The sequence below is a fragment of the Lithobates pipiens genome, unplaced genomic scaffold (assembly GCF_037356315.1).
Source record: "Lithobates pipiens isolate NorthernLeopardFrog02 unplaced genomic scaffold, aLitPip1_a1.2 Scaffold_18, whole genome shotgun sequence".
Lineage (NCBI taxonomy): Eukaryota > Metazoa > Chordata > Amphibia > Anura > Ranidae > Lithobates > Lithobates pipiens.
The window spans coordinates 113,619,306-113,637,970 of NW_027507758.1; the positions used below are offsets into that span (position 1 = coordinate 113,619,306).

Below are 18,665 nucleotides of genomic sequence, written 5' to 3' on the forward strand. Positions count from 1 at the left end.
CTGTGGGTATGTCTTTGTTTGTTCCCCCCTCTTGGGGGCCTGTCGCTGCAGGTCAGAGGTGGACTTCGCTCTGACCTTTTGCAGCCTAGTTCTGGGGTCTCACTAGTAGGTCTGTTTGGTGGTGGGTCTCTGCACTGGCTTGGTGTTAAGCAACTGGTTGTTGAGAGCTTTTAGTGAATTAAACCTGTATGTCGTTTCAGGAAAAATCACTAGGAAAAGCTAGACCAGGTCAGAGAAAATGTCCTTCCTGCAAAACCCCCCTCAGAGATTCATGGCAGAAGGCAATGTGCAGAAATTGTATCAGAGAATTGGTGGAAGAGGAAACATCTCAACAATATAAGGATTTGTTTTCTTCGGTTAAAGAGCTGACAAACTCTTTGAGTTCAGTCAAGTCCATCCTGATACAAAACCCTCCCGCACAGACCGAGCCTCAGAACTTACCGCCCAGCCCCAGGGCGTCGTCATCCAGACAGGTGGAAACTGAAGAGTCTGGAGACGAAGGGGGTAGTACTCTCATCTCCTTCAGGGATTCTGAGGAGGAGGAAGAGGAAGAAGATAGCAGGGGCTCCAAATTCAAGCTATCACTAGAGGAAGTAGATGATATTTTAAAAGCAATCTACACTACTCTAGAAATTCAGGAAGAAAGAGTACAACTGTCAGTTCATGACAAAATGTACCAGGGGTTGGACGAAACAAAACGGCGAGTTTTTCCTGTCCACAGGGTCCTCTCAGACTCAGTGAGAAAGGAGTGGAAGGACCCAGAAAAAGCCCCTTTCTTCTCTAAAGCTCTCAAAAGAAGGTTTCCCTTCGAAGATAAGGACTCAGAGGTTTGGAATAAGAAACCCAGAGTCGATGCAGCTTTCTCGCAGGTATCCAGACGAACGGATCTAGCCTTTGAAGATATGGGGATCCTTAAAGACCCAATGGACAAAAAAGCTGACTCCATCCTTAAAAAAGCTTGGGATGCCGCGTCAGTCAGTCTAAAACCAGCAATGGCAGCTACGGTGGTGGCCAGGAATCTGGAATGTTGGGTAGAGAAGCTGAAGAGCCATATTGAGGCGGGGACACCCCGCAAGGATCTCTTAGAGTCCTTTCCACTGATCCTGAATGCAGTCAAATACATGGCGGATGCATCAGCAGAATCAGTTAAACTGGCCGCTAGGTCTTCGGCTCTTGTAAATTCAGCCAGGAGAGCAGTTTGGCTGAAAACATGGTCTGGGGACACTGCCTCTAAGGTCAAGCTGTGTGGTCTTCCCTTCTCGGGTGACTTGCTCTTTGGTCCTGATTTAGAGTCTGTGCTGGATAGAACAGCCGATAAAAAGAAGGCTTTTCCAGTTAAGAAAAAGCAGATGGCTAAAAAGAATTTTCGTGCTTTTCAGCAGTCCCATAAAAAAGACCAGGAGCACAAGAGCAGATGGGGTTCACAGAAGGGCAAAGGCAGGGGTGGAGTCCTCTTTAGATCTCCCCCAGAGCAGTCCCCTAAGAACAAGTGACAATATCTCCCCAGTGGGGGGGAGACTGTCAGCTTTTCGCGAACAATGGGACAGGCTGTCTCCAAATCTGTTCGTGAAGAGCGTTGTCGATCAGGGGTACAGGTTGGAGTTTTCAGAACCACCCCCGAGCAGGTTTTATGTGACAACATTGCCAAGGGATCAGGAGAAGGCCTCTGCAATGAAGCTGTTGTTACAGGAGCTGATACAGCAAGAGGTTCTGATTCAAGTCCCAGTAAGCCAGCAGGGCGGGGGTTTTTATTCACATATTTTTCTGGTGAAAAAACCCTCAGGGAAGTACCGTCTAATCCTGAATCTGAAATTCCTGAACAGGTTCATTCGGTACAAACATTTCAGGATGGATACAATTTTCTCCATCACAAAGCTGTTGACCCCAGAATGCTTCATGGCATCCCTGGACCTAAGGGATGCCTACCTTCATATACCAATTCATCAGGCATCGCAGCAGTTCCTGCGCCTGGCATTGAAGGTAGGGAGTTCGGTATGGCACCTCCAATTCAGGGCTCTGCCGTTCGGACTCTCGTCCTCTCCCAGGGTCTTTACGAAGATTATGGCAGAGGCTTTGGAACCCCTGAAATTGAAGGGGATTCCAGTTGTTCCTTATCTGGACGACCTTTTGTTTTTTGCAGACTCCAGGGAGCAGGTCCTAGTCAATCTCCAGAGGGCCCAGTCTCACCTCGAGGGCCTGGGATGGCTTCTAAACCTAGAGAAGTCAATCCTGACCCCCTCACAGGAAATGAAATTTCTGGGGTATACATTAAATTCGATTCTCCAGAAAGTTTTCCTGCCGTTGGAAAAACAGGAAAAGTTACAGCTAGCTGTACAGCGGATACAGAGCAACCAGACAGTCTCAGTCAGGATGGCTATGGCAGTTCTGGGCCTGCTTACGGCAGCAATCCCGGCTGTTCAGTGGGCCAGGTTCCATTCCAGACCCCTTCAGAGGGAGGTTCTGTCAAGCTGGTCCCATCAGGATCCTTTGGAAAAACAGCTAAAAATTTCGTCAAAGACGAAAAGGGCTCTTTGGTGGTGGAGAGACCAGGCAAACCTCTCAAGGGGCCTGGTGTGGACCTTTCCTGTGGACAAGCGCCTTACTACAGACGCAAGTGCCTGGGGCTGGGGAGCCCATCTGGATGGTCAGACATCTCAGGGGGTCTGGTCCAAACAGGAAGCTCAAAGATCATCCAACTGGAGGGAGTTGAAGGCGATCTTTCTGGGTTTAGTGGCATTTCAGCAGAGTTTGAGAGGCCACCATGTTCAGGTGTTGTCAGACAACACAACAGCGGTTACCTACATTATGAAGCAAGGGGGAACCAGAAGCAGGAGCTTGATGGAGCTGGCCAATCTGTTGTTAGCCTGGGCAGAACAGAACACAGCCTCACTATCGGCAGTGCATCTGAAGGGCTCTCAGAATTTGTTTGCGGACCTCCTAAGCAGGCGCAAATTGCTAGAGGCAGAATGGAGTCTGAATCAGGAAGTGTTCCTGATGATCTCCGAGGCCTGGGGGGTTCCTCAGGTAGACCTTTTTGCCAGCCAGCAGAACTCAAAGGTGGACAGATTCTTTTCTCTTCACCGAGGAGATGCAGCAATAGGGTTGGATGCATTCGCTCACCCCTGGCATTACCAGCTGTGCTATGCCTTTCCCCCCTTTCCTCTAATTCCACTAGTACTGAGGAAATTCAGGGAAGAAAGGACAGACTTAATACTAGTCACTCCTTTTTGGCCAAAAAGACCCTGGTTCGCGGGTCTTCGAAACCTAGCCTCGAAGCCCCCATGGAGGTTACCACTCAGAAAAGATCTGTTATCCCAGGGGACAGTAAGTCATCCAGAAGTGGAACTCCTGCAGCTAACCGCCTGGTTTCTGAGGAGGACCTGTTAAAGGCTAAAGGTCTCTCAGATAAAGTAGTAAAGACCCTGCTGTCCAGTAGGAAGGCAGTTACACAGGCAATTTACATGAAGGTCTGGAAAAAGTTCAACTCCTGGTGCAGTTCTAGAGAACTCAAGGTCAAGAGCACGGTGTCCGTCTTGGAGTTTCTCCATGAAGGAATGGAGAAGGGTCTCGCAGCCAGTACCCTGAAGACTCAGGTGGCTGCCTTATCAGTTTTCTTTGAAAAGACTTTATCTAAAGAAACTTTAATTTCTAGATTTTTTAGGGCTCTTGCTCGAAATAGACCAGTAGCCCTTAAAGACTTTCCCAGTTGGGATTTGTCTACAGTTTTACAGGGTCTCTCGGGAGCACCGTTTGAACCCTTACAAGAAGCTTCTTTACAGAAGGTGGTTTTAAAAACAATCTTTTTGGTGGCCATCACCTCGGCCAGGAGAGTCAGCGAGCTCCAAGCTCTAGCTATTACAGAACCCTTCCTTAGAATTTATCAGGACAGGGTGGTACTGAGGACGGATCCAGCATTCCTACCGAAAGTATCCTCAACTTTCCATCGATCACAGGAAATAGTGTTACCTACATTCTCTGCAAGCCCAGCAAATGCAGGAGAGGAAGTTTTTCACACATTGGATGTGAGAAGATGTCTTTTACAGTTTCTGAAAGTTACTAAAGAATTTAGAAAATCAAACGCCCTCTTTGTGATATTTTCTGGATCACGCAAGGGGGAGAAAGCTTCTAAAAGTACGCTGGGTAGGTGGCTTAAGTTGGCTATAACAGAAGCCTATAAAGCAAAAGGAGAAATACCTCCCTCAGGTATTGCTGCCCACTCTACTAGATCCACGGCAGTTTCCTGGGCTGAAAGGGCCGGTGCCACGCCTGAACAAATCTGCAAGGCTGCCACTTGGTCCAGTTATTCGACATTTCTCCGGCATTACCGGTTAGATCTACTGTCTGCAGCAGATCAGGCCTTCGGCAGGAAGGTACTGCAGGCAGTAGTCCCGCCCTAGGGTAAGTTTCTCGGTTATCCTCTCCGGGGTTGTCCTGAAAGGCGATTTGAGAAAGACTCAGTTAGACTTACCGGTGACGGTATTTCTAAGAGCCTTTCAGGACAACCGCTACTTCCCTCCCTAGGTTATGCTTAGTAAATGTATTAAGTTCTACCATGGTGTTGTGCTTTCTGTGCTTTGTTTTCCAGCGTCGGAAGGCCACAATAACTGAAGCCATGGAGGAGGAGGAGGTGTTTTTAAAGTGGGCATGTGTTTCCTGATTGCAAGGTGGAGCTACTCTCTCCGGGGTTGTCCTGAAAGGCTCTTAGAAATACCGTCACCGGTAAGTCTAACTGAGTCTTTTTTTATTTTGGTTGTTTTTAGTTATAGAGTATGGTAATAGAAAGAAATGTATTGCTTCACTTTGTTCTGTTTTGTGCCAGTTCCCTTTGATATTACAATAAAATTTGGAGAACTCATTACCACTTAACAAATAAAAGCCCAAACAAAGGTATAATTCACTTGGATATACAAAGTAGTTGTGGGGATATTTAGAGTAATACTAATAAATGTGTTTTAGGTGTTAGGATTTGTTTTATCTGTGTTCTGTAGGGGTTAAAATTTGGTAAGCTGTCTTATGAAGTGTTGTTTTTTTTTTTTAACCACTTGAAGCTTCGCTTTTTCTTTAGAGCTTTAGTTGTACTTAGTTGTAATGAAGAATGTCCCACGTATACTACTTGGGCCTGGTTCACGCTGGTGCGCTGTGTGAGATTGCATGTGATTTGCACTGCAAATCACATGCAATGTCTGAGATGCTATTTCAGTCATGCAGATAGTATGGCTGATTTCGCATCGCTTTCAGACCAAACTTGAACAGCGCACACACACCAAATCGATCTGATTCCTGTTCGAACTGTCGGTTTGCCCTGTGATATGAAAACTGAAGTGCGGGTTTCATTAACATTGTATTGACACTCTCGGCTGTTCGCATATGGCAGTGTGAACTTCCTTGCAAGTCAGGTGCGATGCTGGAACTTGCAGTGGATTTTTTGGGCAGACCACGGTTGCTCGCTGGAGCCGAGCGTTTACCCCCCGCCATGATGCAGGACGCTCGCGCTGGAAACTCGGCTCCTTTTTTTGAAAGGATGGGGGGGGGGGGGTCGTGACTAGTGGCGTCAGACGCCGGCCCCATGTGCAGTAAGTATTTTAAGCCCTGTGAGAGAAGCTGCTGCCTGGCGGTGGAGGGACAGAGCAGAGTGGTTGGCTGGTTAGGTTTTGTGGCACAGGCATTTCCCGTTTGACAACATTGTACTTTATAGCTAGGATTAATAGCCGTTATTGTACTGTACTATAGCCTAGCAAATGTTACATTCTTTTGCTGGTAGTGCCTCTTCTTTGTGCTCTAAGCTGAGTGGCAAACGGACCAGGAACTCCTCTAAGGGTCCTAAGGGGTCACAACAAACTAAAACCCTTTCCAAAAGAATGTCGTCCTCCTCTGAGAGTGTTGCGGCCAGTCAGATTGAGCCGTCAGGGCAAACTGTAATTGCAGTCGCTCAAGACACTTCAGCCCCTGAGTATGTTACATGTGAAGTGTTGTCTTCTACCATTGCTGGTTTGGAAAAGAAGCTTGATGCGTTTTTATCCCTCCAGAGTGGGGTTAAACGTAGCAGATCCCCTTAAGTGCTCAGGATCCTCCTTTGGAGGTTCAGGATGCTGGGAATCAGGCAGATCTTCCTAGGGATTTGGAAGATACTGGTTTATACTCTTCTGAGGATCCTAACACGGAAGGAGTATAACCACACGAGTAGAGGTCGGCCGATATTTGGCGTTTAATTAATTGGCATCAGATGATTATGCTGATAAAAAGGGCGATTTATATTTTTAGCGCGACTTGCAAATTACTTCTGTAATAGAAGTCGGTACAAGTTGCCTGAGAGCCCGTTCACACGCTACATGTAAAAAATCTATGTAAGTGAATGAGAGCCGTCTTAATGCACACCACTGAAGTCGCTCCGACTTCAGAAAAGGTTCCTGTACTACTTCTATCGGACTTCTAGGCAACTGTTACCCGTTGATTTCAACGGAAGTCGCCTCCAAGTCGGATCTCCATCTATATTGAGGCGACTCACAGAATAATTGGCTCTCGAGAGGGAACTCCACGGCAAATTTATTAAAAAATAAGTAAAAATCCTGTATTTTCTGCTAGAAAATCAGAGTACCCCCAAAAATTATATATATTTTTAGCAGAGACACTAGGGAATAAAATGATGGTGGTTGCAATATTTTATGTCACACGGCATTTGCGCAGAGGTCTTTCAAACGCAATTTTCTTGGGGGAAAAAGACACTAACGATTTAAAAAAAAAAAAAAAAAACGAAAACAGTAAAGTTAGCCAGGGGTTTTTTTTTTTTTTTTTTTTTTTTTCCAAAAAGTTTTGATTACCTGTTTTTGTATATTTTAATAGTTTTTTTAAAAAAAAATCTAAATTATACATACAAGTGAACTGATTGGAGATTTTTTTTTTTTTTTTTTAAGTGTTTAAATGTAAGAAATTTGCTGTATCCTTTATTACTTAAGGCTGCTTTCACACTGGAGTGGGTGGGCGTTGACGGTAAAACGCTGCTAGTTTTAGCGGCACTTTACCATAATTTTAGTGTCGCTATACGCCTGCTAGCGGAGCCCTTATAACCAAGCTAGAGGCTGAGGAAGAGGTTAAATGCACCCATGAAGCACGACTGCCAAATCGCATTGGATGCGCTTCGGCAGTGGTGCCCTTTCATTTCAATGGGCAGGAGTGGTGGAGGAGCGGTATACAACCATTACAAATGTGCTGCTTGTGTCGATGCTGCGATTACCTTGGTGAATAAGAACCTCACATGTCCGATTTGATAATGCGCTCATGTTAAGGGATCCAGCAGATAAAAAGTTGGAACACCTTTCTAAGACCCAAATGGCTTTAGCAGGTTCAGCAGCACAGCCGAGTTCTTGCGTAGCCCAGGCCATTAAAGTGGAAGTAAACCCATTAAATTAACAGTTTCAAAAAACAGTTACATTCCCGGCATGCCATAAATGTAACTGTTACATTGGTTGTGCTCTCAACCAAACTGTTGCACCATCCAATGGCTGATGTCATAACTGATCACATGTGCAACAACATGGCAGTTGAAGATTAAAAAGAGGTCAATATGGCAGCTTCCTTGGCTGAAAATGATAGGAGGGTTTACTTCCACTTTAAGGAACAGTTTGAGGAGATGCTTACATTTTTGCCTGTTGAACAGGTCCAACAGTACGCTGATTTGGCAGACGCACCGTGTTTCACAGTAGATGCTATGAGAGATGCGTCCATTCAGATCTCATGTCTTATGCTTGGACTAGTGCATTCTTGCAGAATTCTTTGGCTGAAGAATTGGTCAGCCGAAGCACCATGTAAGAAGCTCCTAGCCAGTTTCCCTTTTCATGGTGTACAGTTATTTGGAGAAGATTTGGATAAATGCCTACAGAGGATTTCCAATGGCAAAAGCTCTTTTGCCAGTAAAGAACTAATTCAGACATTTCCATTTAAGCTGGCCTCTTCTGTACCAGGGACATCAGCCTCTAGGCAGTCTTGACGCCCTCAGCCGTCATGTCCAAGGGGAAAACCCCAGGGACAGCACCAAGGTCAGAAGAGATCTTGGAGAAAAGCCCACAAAGCAGAGGGCTAAAGCCTCCTTATGAAGGGGTCCCACCGCTTGCTTGGGGGGGAAGGCTCATGCAATTTGCAAAGATTCGATATCTAATCAATATTAAGGGTGCCTATCTCCATATGCCAATATTTCACTCATCAGAAGTTTCTGCGCTTCAAAGTAGAAAATCATCATTTTCAGTCTGTGGCTCTGCCATTTGGTCTAGCCACAGCTCCACGGGTGTTCTCAAAGATTCTGGCTCCTGCTTTAGCCAGATTAAGGGCTCAGGGCATAACTGTCCTAGCCTACTTTGACTATCTACTTTTAGTAGATCATTCGGTTTCAGGGTTAGACCACAGTCTGGTAACGGTAAGCTACCTGGAATCTCTCTTGGCTGGGTTCTCAACCTAGAAAAATCCTCCTTGAAACCATCCAAGGAGGGTACAGTACCTGGGCCTAATCAGATACCAGGCAGAGAGGTATTTTTACCTCAAAAGAGAATTCGTTCCATTGTAGAACTAATCCATCTCATCAGGGCAAAGAAAAAGCCTTACATCCAGTTGTGCATGAGACTTTGGGAAAGATGGTGGCTTCCTTCAAGGCCGTCCCTTACGCACAGTTTCATTCAAGATTGCTACAAAGCACAATCCTGTCAGCCTGGAACAAGAAGGTTCAGGCCTCGAATTTTCCAATTCAGCTGGCTCCCGACATGTGTCAGAGCCTAAATTGGTGGTTCATATCCAGCAACCTTCAAAAAGGGAGGGTCGTTCCTACCAGCCACCTGGAAAGTAGTAACCACAGATGCCAGTCTTCTAGGCTGGGGAGCAGTCTTGGAAGAAGATTCTGTCCAGGGGAAGTGGTCCAGGTTGTAAAGGACCTTACCTATCAATATTTTGGAAATTCGGGCAATCCGTCTGGCTCTAAGAGCCTGGACGGTCAGACTGAAGGGCTGTCCTGTCAGGATTCAGTCCGACAACGCCACGGCTGTGGCTTACGCCGATCACCGGGGGGGGCGGCGTCACGAGGAGTCACGAAGCCCAGAGAGAGGTGAATCACGTTCTGTCTTGGGCAGAGCACAACCTTCCTTACCTTTCGGCAATATTTATTCTTGGGATAGAGAATTGGCAGGCGGACTACTTGAGCCGCCAACAATTATCTCCAGGAGAATGGTCTCTTCACCCCGACATCTTCCTTGCGATATGTCAGACGGGGTACTCCGGACGTGGACCTGTTTGCGTCCAGGTTCAAGGACAATGGATCCACTAGCTTGTGGAACAGACGCATTAGTCTTCCCATGGGATCAGTTTTCTCTGATCTATGCATTTCCTCCAGTTCAGCTTCTTCCGCTCCTTTTTTGCAGGAACAAAAGGAGGTGATTCTAGTGGCCCAGAAGGCCTTGGTTCGCCCCGAGATCATAAAGATGGCAGTAGGAGTTCCCTGGACTCTGCCATTACGGCCGCACCTTCTCGCTCAGGGTCTGGTATTCCACCCTACCTTAGATGCTAAATTTGATGGTCTGGCTATTTCTAAGGCAGGGGTTGACAAATTTGCTTGGAATCTAGGAGCCAGCTAAAAAAGTTAGGAGCCAGGTCCGTGACGGCGATCTGGACCTGTCCCTGGCCTGACATGGAGACGAGTGAGGGGGAAGATAGCGCCCCCAGCCCCCCACCTGTCTCCAAGTCATTGCCCATAGCTCTTTGAGGGACATTTTTAAATTGCATTTTAGTGTAAATATGAGATGTGAGGTCTCTCTGACCCCAGATCTCATATATAAAAGAGGACCTGTCATGCTTTTTTCTATTACAAGGGATTTTTACATTCCTTGTAATAGGAATAAAAGTGACACACATTTTTTTTTTTTTTTAAAAGAACAGTGAAAAAAATAAAAGTTAAAATAAGAAAAAAAAATTGTTTTAAATGCGCCCTCTCTTGCCAAGCTTGCGTGCAGAAGCGAACGCATATATTAAAGCGGTGTTCAAACCACACATGTGAGGTATCGCTGCGATCGGTAGAGTAAGAGCAATAATTCTAGCCCCAGACCTCCTCTGTAACTCAAAACGTGCAACCTGAAGAATTTTTTTAAACGTCGCCTATGGAGATTTTAAAGGGTAAAAGTTTGTCGCCATTCCATGAGCGGGCGCAATTTTGAAGCGTGACATGTTGGGTATCGATTTACTCGGCGTAACATTATCTTTCACAATATAAAAAAAAAAAAAAAATTGGGCTAACTTTACTGTTGTCTTTTTTTTTTTTTTTTTTATTAAATAAAAAATTTTTCCCCAAAAAAAGTGCGCTTGTAAGTCCGCTGTGCAAATATGGTGTGACAGACAGTATTGCAACGACCACCATTTTACTCTCTAGGGTGTTAGAATAAATAATAAAAAAAAAAAAATATATATATATATATATTTTAGGGGTTCTAAGTAAAGGGATGGAGAAAGACTGGCCCATTAGCATTGTTGGTTGTAATTCCAACGGCCACCACAAGAGGGCGCCAGATTCCAGAAGGAACCATAGGATCACAGAAGGCCTCAAAGCCGGGGGCTCAATTACCGGCCGCCTGCGGCGCGACGCGATCGCGCGAGGGGGGTCCACAGAGACGAGATACCCCCAGCTATGCTGCCCCAGGCGCAAGGTCGCTGATTCTAGTCGCCAATGCGACCTGGCGACCGGGTTTTGTCGAGCCCTGTTCTAAGGGATTGTGGGTTGTCTCCTTCAGTTACATCTACCTTGATTAATGCCAGGAAGCCTGCTTCCAGGATCATTTTACTAGAGTCTGCAGGGCATATGTTGCCCAGTGCGGATCCAGGGGTTGGCCCCCTCGGAAATGTTGTTATAGGTAGAATCCTTTTATTTCCTGCAGATGGGATTGTAGATGAATCTGGTCTTGAATACTATCAAGGGCCAGATCTCGGCCTTGTCCGTGTTCTTTACACTGCCTTTAGCTTCTCTCTCTTTAGTACTTAGCTTTGTTCAGGGGCTAACACGGATCAGTCCTCCTATCAAGGCACCTCTAAGTCCTTGGGATTTGAATTTGGTCCCGTCAGCTTTGCAGAAGCAGCCTTTTGAACCCTTACAGGAAATTCCCTTGGTTCTTTTGAGGAGAAAGAGATACTCTTCTAGCAGAAGAAATGGCAACCAGAAAGACTATCTGAACTAGCTGCTCTATTGTAAGGAGCTATATCTGATTATGGATAAGGTGGTGGTACTCCCTCGTCCTGAATGCCTGCCAAAGGTGGTGACAGGTTTTCACTTAAACCAAGATATTGTTCTTCCTTCTTCCCAGAGCCTCGATCTAGGGAAGAGAGGGTGCTACGTTCCCTTTATGTAGTAAGAATGGTCAGTGTATTTAAGGGCTACCGCTCAGGTTCGTAAGACAGATATTTTGTTTATTCTGCCGGATGGTCCAAGGACAGGCAGCGTCTAGATCCATTATTTCCAGGTGGATTTGTCAAGTGATTATTCAGGCTTTGGTTTAAAGATTCCTCCTTTTTTCATGTTAAGGCACACTCAACCAGGGCAATTAGTACCACTTGGGCGGTGCATCATCAGGCCTCTGTGTCTCAGATCTGTAAGGCCGCAACGTGGTCTTCAGTTCATACGTTTACCAGATTTTATCAAATCTGGTAAAGTGTCATGAGGATACTGCCTTCGGCGCAGTGTGCTGCAGTATGAGTCCTCCGACTTCCTTTCTTTTTTGTTGTCTACCCCTCCCCCCCCCCCCCCCTTCAGTTGCCATTGATATGGGACATCCCATGTAGTAATTATTACGGCTCTGTGTCCCCTGATGTAAGAAAAGAAAATGGGATTTTTAAAACCGCTTGCCTGTAAAATCCTTTTCTTTGATGTACATCAGGGGACAGAGGTCCCTCCCTATTTGTATTGCTTGGCTACAAAACTGAGGACTTTGGGAGCAGTTATATGGGGGGGAAGTTCACGCCTTAAGGGGCGTGCCAGTGTCCAGCACCTGATATGCCTATATAACCCACATAGTAATTACTACAGCTCTGTGTCCCCTGATGTACATCAAAGGAAAGGGATTTTACAGATACGCTGTTTTAAAAATCCTATTCCGGCTCGCATGTATTTACAGGGGCAGTACGGGGTTCCTTTTAAGAGCTGCCAGAGGGCGCGTGCCCGCTGCACGGCGGGGGAATTATCTCTGTGCTGTGGTAGGAGAGGAGACATCGCTGTTCCTACATAGTAGGAACAAACATGTCTCCTCTCCTACTCAATCTTATCCAAGTACAGTTAGAACACACTGAGAGAAAACACATTTAACCCTTTGCTTGTCCCCTAGTGTTAACACTTCCCTGCCAGTTTCATTGGTGCATTTTTAAATGTGTCCGATGTCTGTTGCAATACCGCTAAAAATCTCAGATCACTGCCATTATTAGTAAAAAAACAAAACAAAAAAAACCTTTCCTATAGTTTGTTTTGCGCAAACGTTATCGCATCTACAATCAATATATGCTTATTGCGATTTTTGGTAACAAAGTAGAATAGATTGGCCTAAACTGATGAAGAAATTTGTTTTTTAAAAACTTTTTTGGGGGGATATTTTATTATAGCAAAAAATAAAAAGCACAGAGGTGATCCAATAGCACCAAAAGAAAGCTCTATTTGTGAGGGGGGGAGGACACAAATTTAATTTGGGTACAGCATTGCATGCCTGCGCGATTGCCAGTTAAAGCGACACAGTGCCAAATTGTAAAAAGTGCTCTGGTCAGTAAGGGGGTAAAACTTTCAGGACTGATTAATGTAAAGTGTCCAGAACCCCCCCCCCCCCCCCCCGCCTCATGTGCAAACAAACGCGTGTATTGGACCCGTACACATAAGCGTTGATTGCGCCAAACTTAAGGTATGGCAGATTGAGTGAGTGAAAAAATTCTAGCATCGGACCACCTCTGTAACCCTAAAGTTTGCCACCATTCCACAAGCATGTGTAAAAGAAAAAGTTATCAAAGCTTTTTTTGACAAGAATGGCTAACTGTGAGACAGTAAGAAGGTATACAACATATTCCTCTTCAGGTGGGTTGTATACAGATTGTAAATACATGTACATAGCAAACAGTTACCTGGTATCAGGCTCATATAAACTTGTTTGTAGTAAAACTCCCCAAAAAAATTGCATTTGGAAAAACTGCTGAGCAAATGGGGTGACATAAATGCATAATCCACCATTTTATTCTCGGGCCTCTACTAGAATTATGTACAGTATCTCACAAGTTAGTACATCACATTTTTGTAAATATTTTATATTTTTTCATGTGATAACACTGAAGAAATGAGACTTTTCTACAATGTAAAGTAGTGAGTGTACAGCTTGTATAACTGCAAATGTGCTGTCCCCTCAATAACTCAACACACAGCCATTAAAGTCTAAACCGCTGACAACAAAAGTGAGTACACCCTAAGTGAAAATATCCAAATTGGACCCAATTAGCCATTTTCCCTCCCTGGTGTCATGTGACTCGGTGTTACAAGGTTGCAGGTGTGTTACTTTTGGTGTTCTCGCTCCTACTGGTCACTGGAAGTTCAACATAGCACCTCCATGGCAAAGAACTCTGGGGGGGAAAAAGTTGTTGCTCTAAAGATGGCCTAGACTATAAAAAGCTTGCTAAGACCCTGAAACTGAACTACAACACGGTTGCTAAGACCATACAGCGAATTAACAGGACAGGTTCCACTCAGAACAGGCCTCGCCATGGTCGACCAAAGAAGTTGAGTGCACGTGCTCTTTGTACTGTCCTGGCATTTTAGGGTCCTCCAGAAATTAGACCGCTAGTACATCAGGACTGATCAATTTTCAATGATTGGTACCAAAGCTTGTAGACTAACTTTCACACAGACCAAATGATTTGGGTTAACAAAGAAATGTAGCAGTATACATTTTGGTGAAAATGAGTTAGTTATTGTTGTGTGTTGAGTTATTTATGAGAAACTTATGTGCAAATTTTTTTTTTTACGTTTTTAGCAAAAAATAAAACCCCAGTGGTGATTTAAATGCCACCAAAAGAGCTCCAATTTGTGTGAATTTTTGGTACAATGACCGTTCAATTGTCATTCAATAGGCCTGAGCAGGAAGGGGGTTCAAGTGCCCAGTATTGAGGCAGTTGGGAGCAGATTGAGGATTGCTGTGTCTAAAACATGCTTTTATCATTGTAGTGTTTGTTACTGTACTGGTGACTCCCTCGGGAATACAGATTATGCATGTAGTATTTATCTGGACATTTGGAGGATATTGACCTTTTTTAGGGTTGTATTAAGTTTTGTCATCTTAAAGTAAAACTATAGGCAACACTTCATTTTGGATAGAGAAAGGAAGGGATATAACCCCTGTGGGTTTTCTTTCTGCCATCTGTTTCCTATTGCAGAGATTTCCCTTCACTTCCTGTTCCATAGCCCAAACAGAACATGGGAGGAAATACCTGCAAATTAAGTTTATTCCTTTCCCCCCCAGGTCACCGGAACTAGTTGTCGCAATTGAAAGTTTTCCCCTGTTACTTTTGTGGGTACAACCCAAAATGCAGGATTTTCTACTTTTCCTGTTACTTTCAATGATAATGGTACACAGGACAAATTGACAGCAATAAAAACAGCAGGTGTTATAATCTAGCTCCACTCAAAAACTCAAAAAAAAAAAAAAAAACATTGATATTGGTTAAAAAGTAGAACGCTTGCATTCTAGGGAAATAGTGATACAATTCTGAGAGTGGCCTCCTAATCGCCTGAATGCAGATTTCAGAGGAGGGGTAGTTTCGTTTTAGACGCCTAAGACTATCCTTACAGGGGTTCTAAAGATTTTGCAATTTTATTTTATTTATTTTATTTTTTTCCTGCTTTGAATGCACTCCAATAGCAAAAGTACCTGGAAGAATCTGTAGCCCTTTTACCAACCGCATATTGGATTATTTTTATTTTTTTGTCCCTTGATAAATCAGAAGATCTAAAATAAATCTGTCATTAATGGTGAATAACAATCTGTTTTTCAGCCTAAAGAATGCAATGGCATCAAGATCCCAGTGGATACAAGTAAACCTAATCCTAATGATGTGGAATTTGACAACTTGTACTTGGACATGAATGGCATCATTCATCCTTGTACCCATCCTGAGGATAAGTAAGTAATGTTTCATTTTTCATACGCCTGGAAAAGAAAATGTACAGTAACTACAGTTAAATATCTTCTGTAAAATTTCAGACCAGCCCCTAAAAATGAGGATGAGATGATGGTTGCCATTTTCGAGTATATTGACAGATTATTTAACATTGTGAGACCAAGAAGGTTGCTGTATATGGCCATTGATGGTGTGGTAAGTGCCTGATTTTCCTTTATTTTAGGGTTTCTAATTGCCATTTGTTGGAAAAATCAGATTTTCACACTCGCTTGAGATAGATCTGCCCATATATATGGGGCATGTGTAATAGCCAGACCACTCTTATTCTAGAAGAGGCAGATGTGTATGGGCGTACTGTTTGAAAGCTCTGTGTTCAGCGGCACTCACATTTTATTGAGAACTACAAGCTGTATGCTGTGGTGGCAGACATGACCTATAGCACATTTTAGGTTGCCTACTAAGGATGAGCCGAACACCCCCTGCACTAGAACATCCGAACAGGCAAAGAATTTGAACGAACACCGTTAAAGACTATGGGACAGGAAAAGTCAAAGTGTGCATTTTAAAGGTTTATATGCAAGTTGTCATAAAAAAAGGTTTTGGGAAGTCCTGCCCCAGGGGACATTTATCCAATGCAAAAAAAGTTTCAAACTGTAGTTTTTCCGGGAGCAGTGATTTTATAGTATGCCTGCCTGTAAGTGGCGCAGTTTTCCCGTGTTTTTAGAACAGTACCACAACAAAATTAAATTTCTAAAGGCAAAGTCATTCCAAACTGATCGTGGCTGTAATGAACTGTTGGGTCTCGGCAATATAGATAAAACTCATTGGGGAAAAAAAAGGCCTAGGTCGTTCCCACCCCAGTCTATTTGCAGGCACTTTGGGTCTGGTTTGAATATTAAGGGGAACCCCTAATCGGGGTGACGCTTCTTGGTGACAGCTCTTGTATAGCTGAGGGCGGCGGCACCTGGTGACACAAGGCATCAGAGTGGGGCATCATCCGTTTGACACCAGCATACCCCCACCAGGCAAGGGTTGTGGGGATGAGGGCCTTGTCCCGTTGCTTTGGGGGGGGGGGGATACTCCAAAGCGCCCTCCCCATGGGGGCATGTGGCCTGGTATGGAAGTGGTTATGATGGTGTGCATTTTGTTTTTTGTCCTTTTTCTGGGCTGTACTATGCTTACATACAACTAACCTACACATGTGGTATTGCTGCAATCGCTGGCAGCAGTAGACTTTGTTAGGTTCTCGTAGAGGCAAGAAATGTACAGCTACATTTTAGTAAAAAAGATTTTATTTTGGACTCTTTCCTTTTGAGAATTTAAAAAATAAATTGTGATATATACATTATCGCTTGCCGCTGAATTTGTGTAATCCACCTGAATGCAGAAAGTAATGATATGTACGGTTTTACTACCACGTCAAAGTAGCAAAATTGTGCTTGGGCATTAACATTTGTTTTACCCTAAATTGTGACCGTGGGGGTGTTGAGGGCTGTGAATGGAGGCGCTGGACTATTACACCCTAAGTACAGATGCAACATGCTCCAAAAGGTGAACTTAGCCTTTAAAGAGACATACTACTTGCAAACCTAGGAATTACATAAGTTTAAATTCTTGAGAGTCTAGATATTAATATTTGTACTTTGGGTGTGTGGGTTTTTTTTTTTTTTTTTATTAATTTAGATGATATTCTTTCTTTATACTGTAGGCACCTAGGGCTAAAATGAATCAACAGCGTTCGAGACGTTTTAGGGCATCCAAGGAGGGGGTGGAACTGACGGAAGAAAAAGAGAAAATACGTGAGGAAATTCTGTCTAAAGGTAAACAAATGGACCATATAAATGTGTGTGTTTTTTGTTTTTTCCCTCTTCTTCATGTTGTGATTTTTCAGGATGTGCCTTTCACCTATCCTACTGATGCAGAATAGGTACTTGGAAGAAAAACCTTAAGCGGGGGTCATAAGCTTATGTCCCTCATATAAGCCTTACCTTCTATTGCTGCACAGTAGTTGGAGCTGCACGATTTAATTAAGAATCAAAATTGCGATCTTCAAAACGGCATGTCACAATCTTTCTAGGGGATGGGAATGTACCGATCGCAGCTTTGTTAACCTGCTGTGTCTGAGTGTGAAGTCGTAACATTGCGCCTGGCCCTCCGACTGTCATAGAGATGACTGGTGACAATCTGGTCACCGTAAATCTCTATGGTCAGCATTCGATTGTTTCTCCAGGCTCCCGATGGCATGGGAGAGCCTGGAGAAGCACCCATCGCCTATAAGAATGATCAAACAGCGGAACTGCCGCTATGATCGTTCGTATCGTGCACAGAATCACCGCCTGCAAATATCTGATGCCTGTAGCTACAGGCATCATTCAGATAATCCCCGCACAAAGTCAAGGACGTTATGTGACGGTGGAAAAAAAACAAAAAAGTGAAGTTAGCCCAATTTTAATTTTTTTATATTTTTCCGTATAATGTAAAAGATGTTACACCGCAAGAATCGTGATCTTCATTCTAAGCAAAAAAAGTGATTCTCATTTTAGCCAGAATCGTGCAGCTCTAACGGTAGTATATTTTCTGGTAAAACATGGCAATGTCACATTTGATCTGGTGTCTGAAGTTGTGCATGACTGGCAGTCAGAGGGTGGTCTGGTGGGCTTCTGTATCATCTAAGTCATACTAATGCCAGCCATCTCGTGCTTGGGGGGGGGGGGGGGGGGTGATTTCTCTCAGTACAGGTTTCCTTTTTTAAATGTGTGGAATTTCTCTGAAGTTTATGTGAACCTTGAAAAATTCTCCAGAAATGCTGCTTTTAACACATTGCTTTTCTTTTAACAGGTGGTCATTTGCCTGCTGAAGAGATAAAGGAGCGATTTGATAGCAACTGTATTACACCTGTAAGTAAGCTGCATAGTAGGTTTAAGATTTGGCAGCTTATTCTCAAAGCACTAAATTACTTTGGCTTCAAAAACGAGTGATCTAGCCCTAAAACTTAAAGTGGTTGTAAACCCTTACAACACACTTGGACCTACAGGTAAGCTTTAATCTAGGCTTACCTGTAGGTCAAAGAAATATCTCCTAAACCTTACGTTGCGCTGTAGACAGCGGCGCACTGAGCACGGCATCGTCGAAGAGGCCACGCGTGTCGGCTCCCGTGCGTATGCGCGGGAGTGACGTCATCGTGGCTGTGACGTCATCGTGGCTTTGCCGAACTACAGCGGTGGAGCTGCCAGTCCCCACCGAGAAGATGGATGCGCTGGACTGCAGGGCATATGCAATGCATAGTAGTCCATTATGCTTTGCCTTTGCAGGGAATGAAAGGGGAAGTAAACCCATTAGGGTTTAATTCCTCTAACTGTTACTCCAGTTCCAGAATCCTACCTGCAATATTTGTGCAAGGGCAGCTCCAACACATTGCACTTACTCTTTGTGTGCTTCAGCCAATAGTTTGCTGGCCAATACCATTTCACAGTATAGTTCATGCATCTCCTTGTGTGTATGTGTAT

The 18,665-nt window shown here is 44.2% G+C and overlaps 1 protein-coding gene across 1 annotated transcript in view; it reads left to right on the forward strand.

Annotated features, from left to right (window-relative positions):
• Positions 1-18,665, forward strand: part of XRN2 (5'-3' exoribonuclease 2) — an 80,921-nt gene that overhangs the window by 5,103 nt on the left and 57,153 nt on the right. Inside the window, exons 2-5 of the mRNA XM_077486025.1 lie at positions 15,034-15,161; positions 15,243-15,354; positions 16,868-16,979; positions 17,998-18,056. Of these exons, the coding sequence (XP_077342151.1) occupies positions 15,034-15,161; positions 15,243-15,354; positions 16,868-16,979; positions 17,998-18,056 (411 nt within the window). The remainder of the gene's footprint in view (positions 1-15,033; positions 15,162-15,242; positions 15,355-16,867; positions 16,980-17,997; positions 18,057-18,665) is intronic.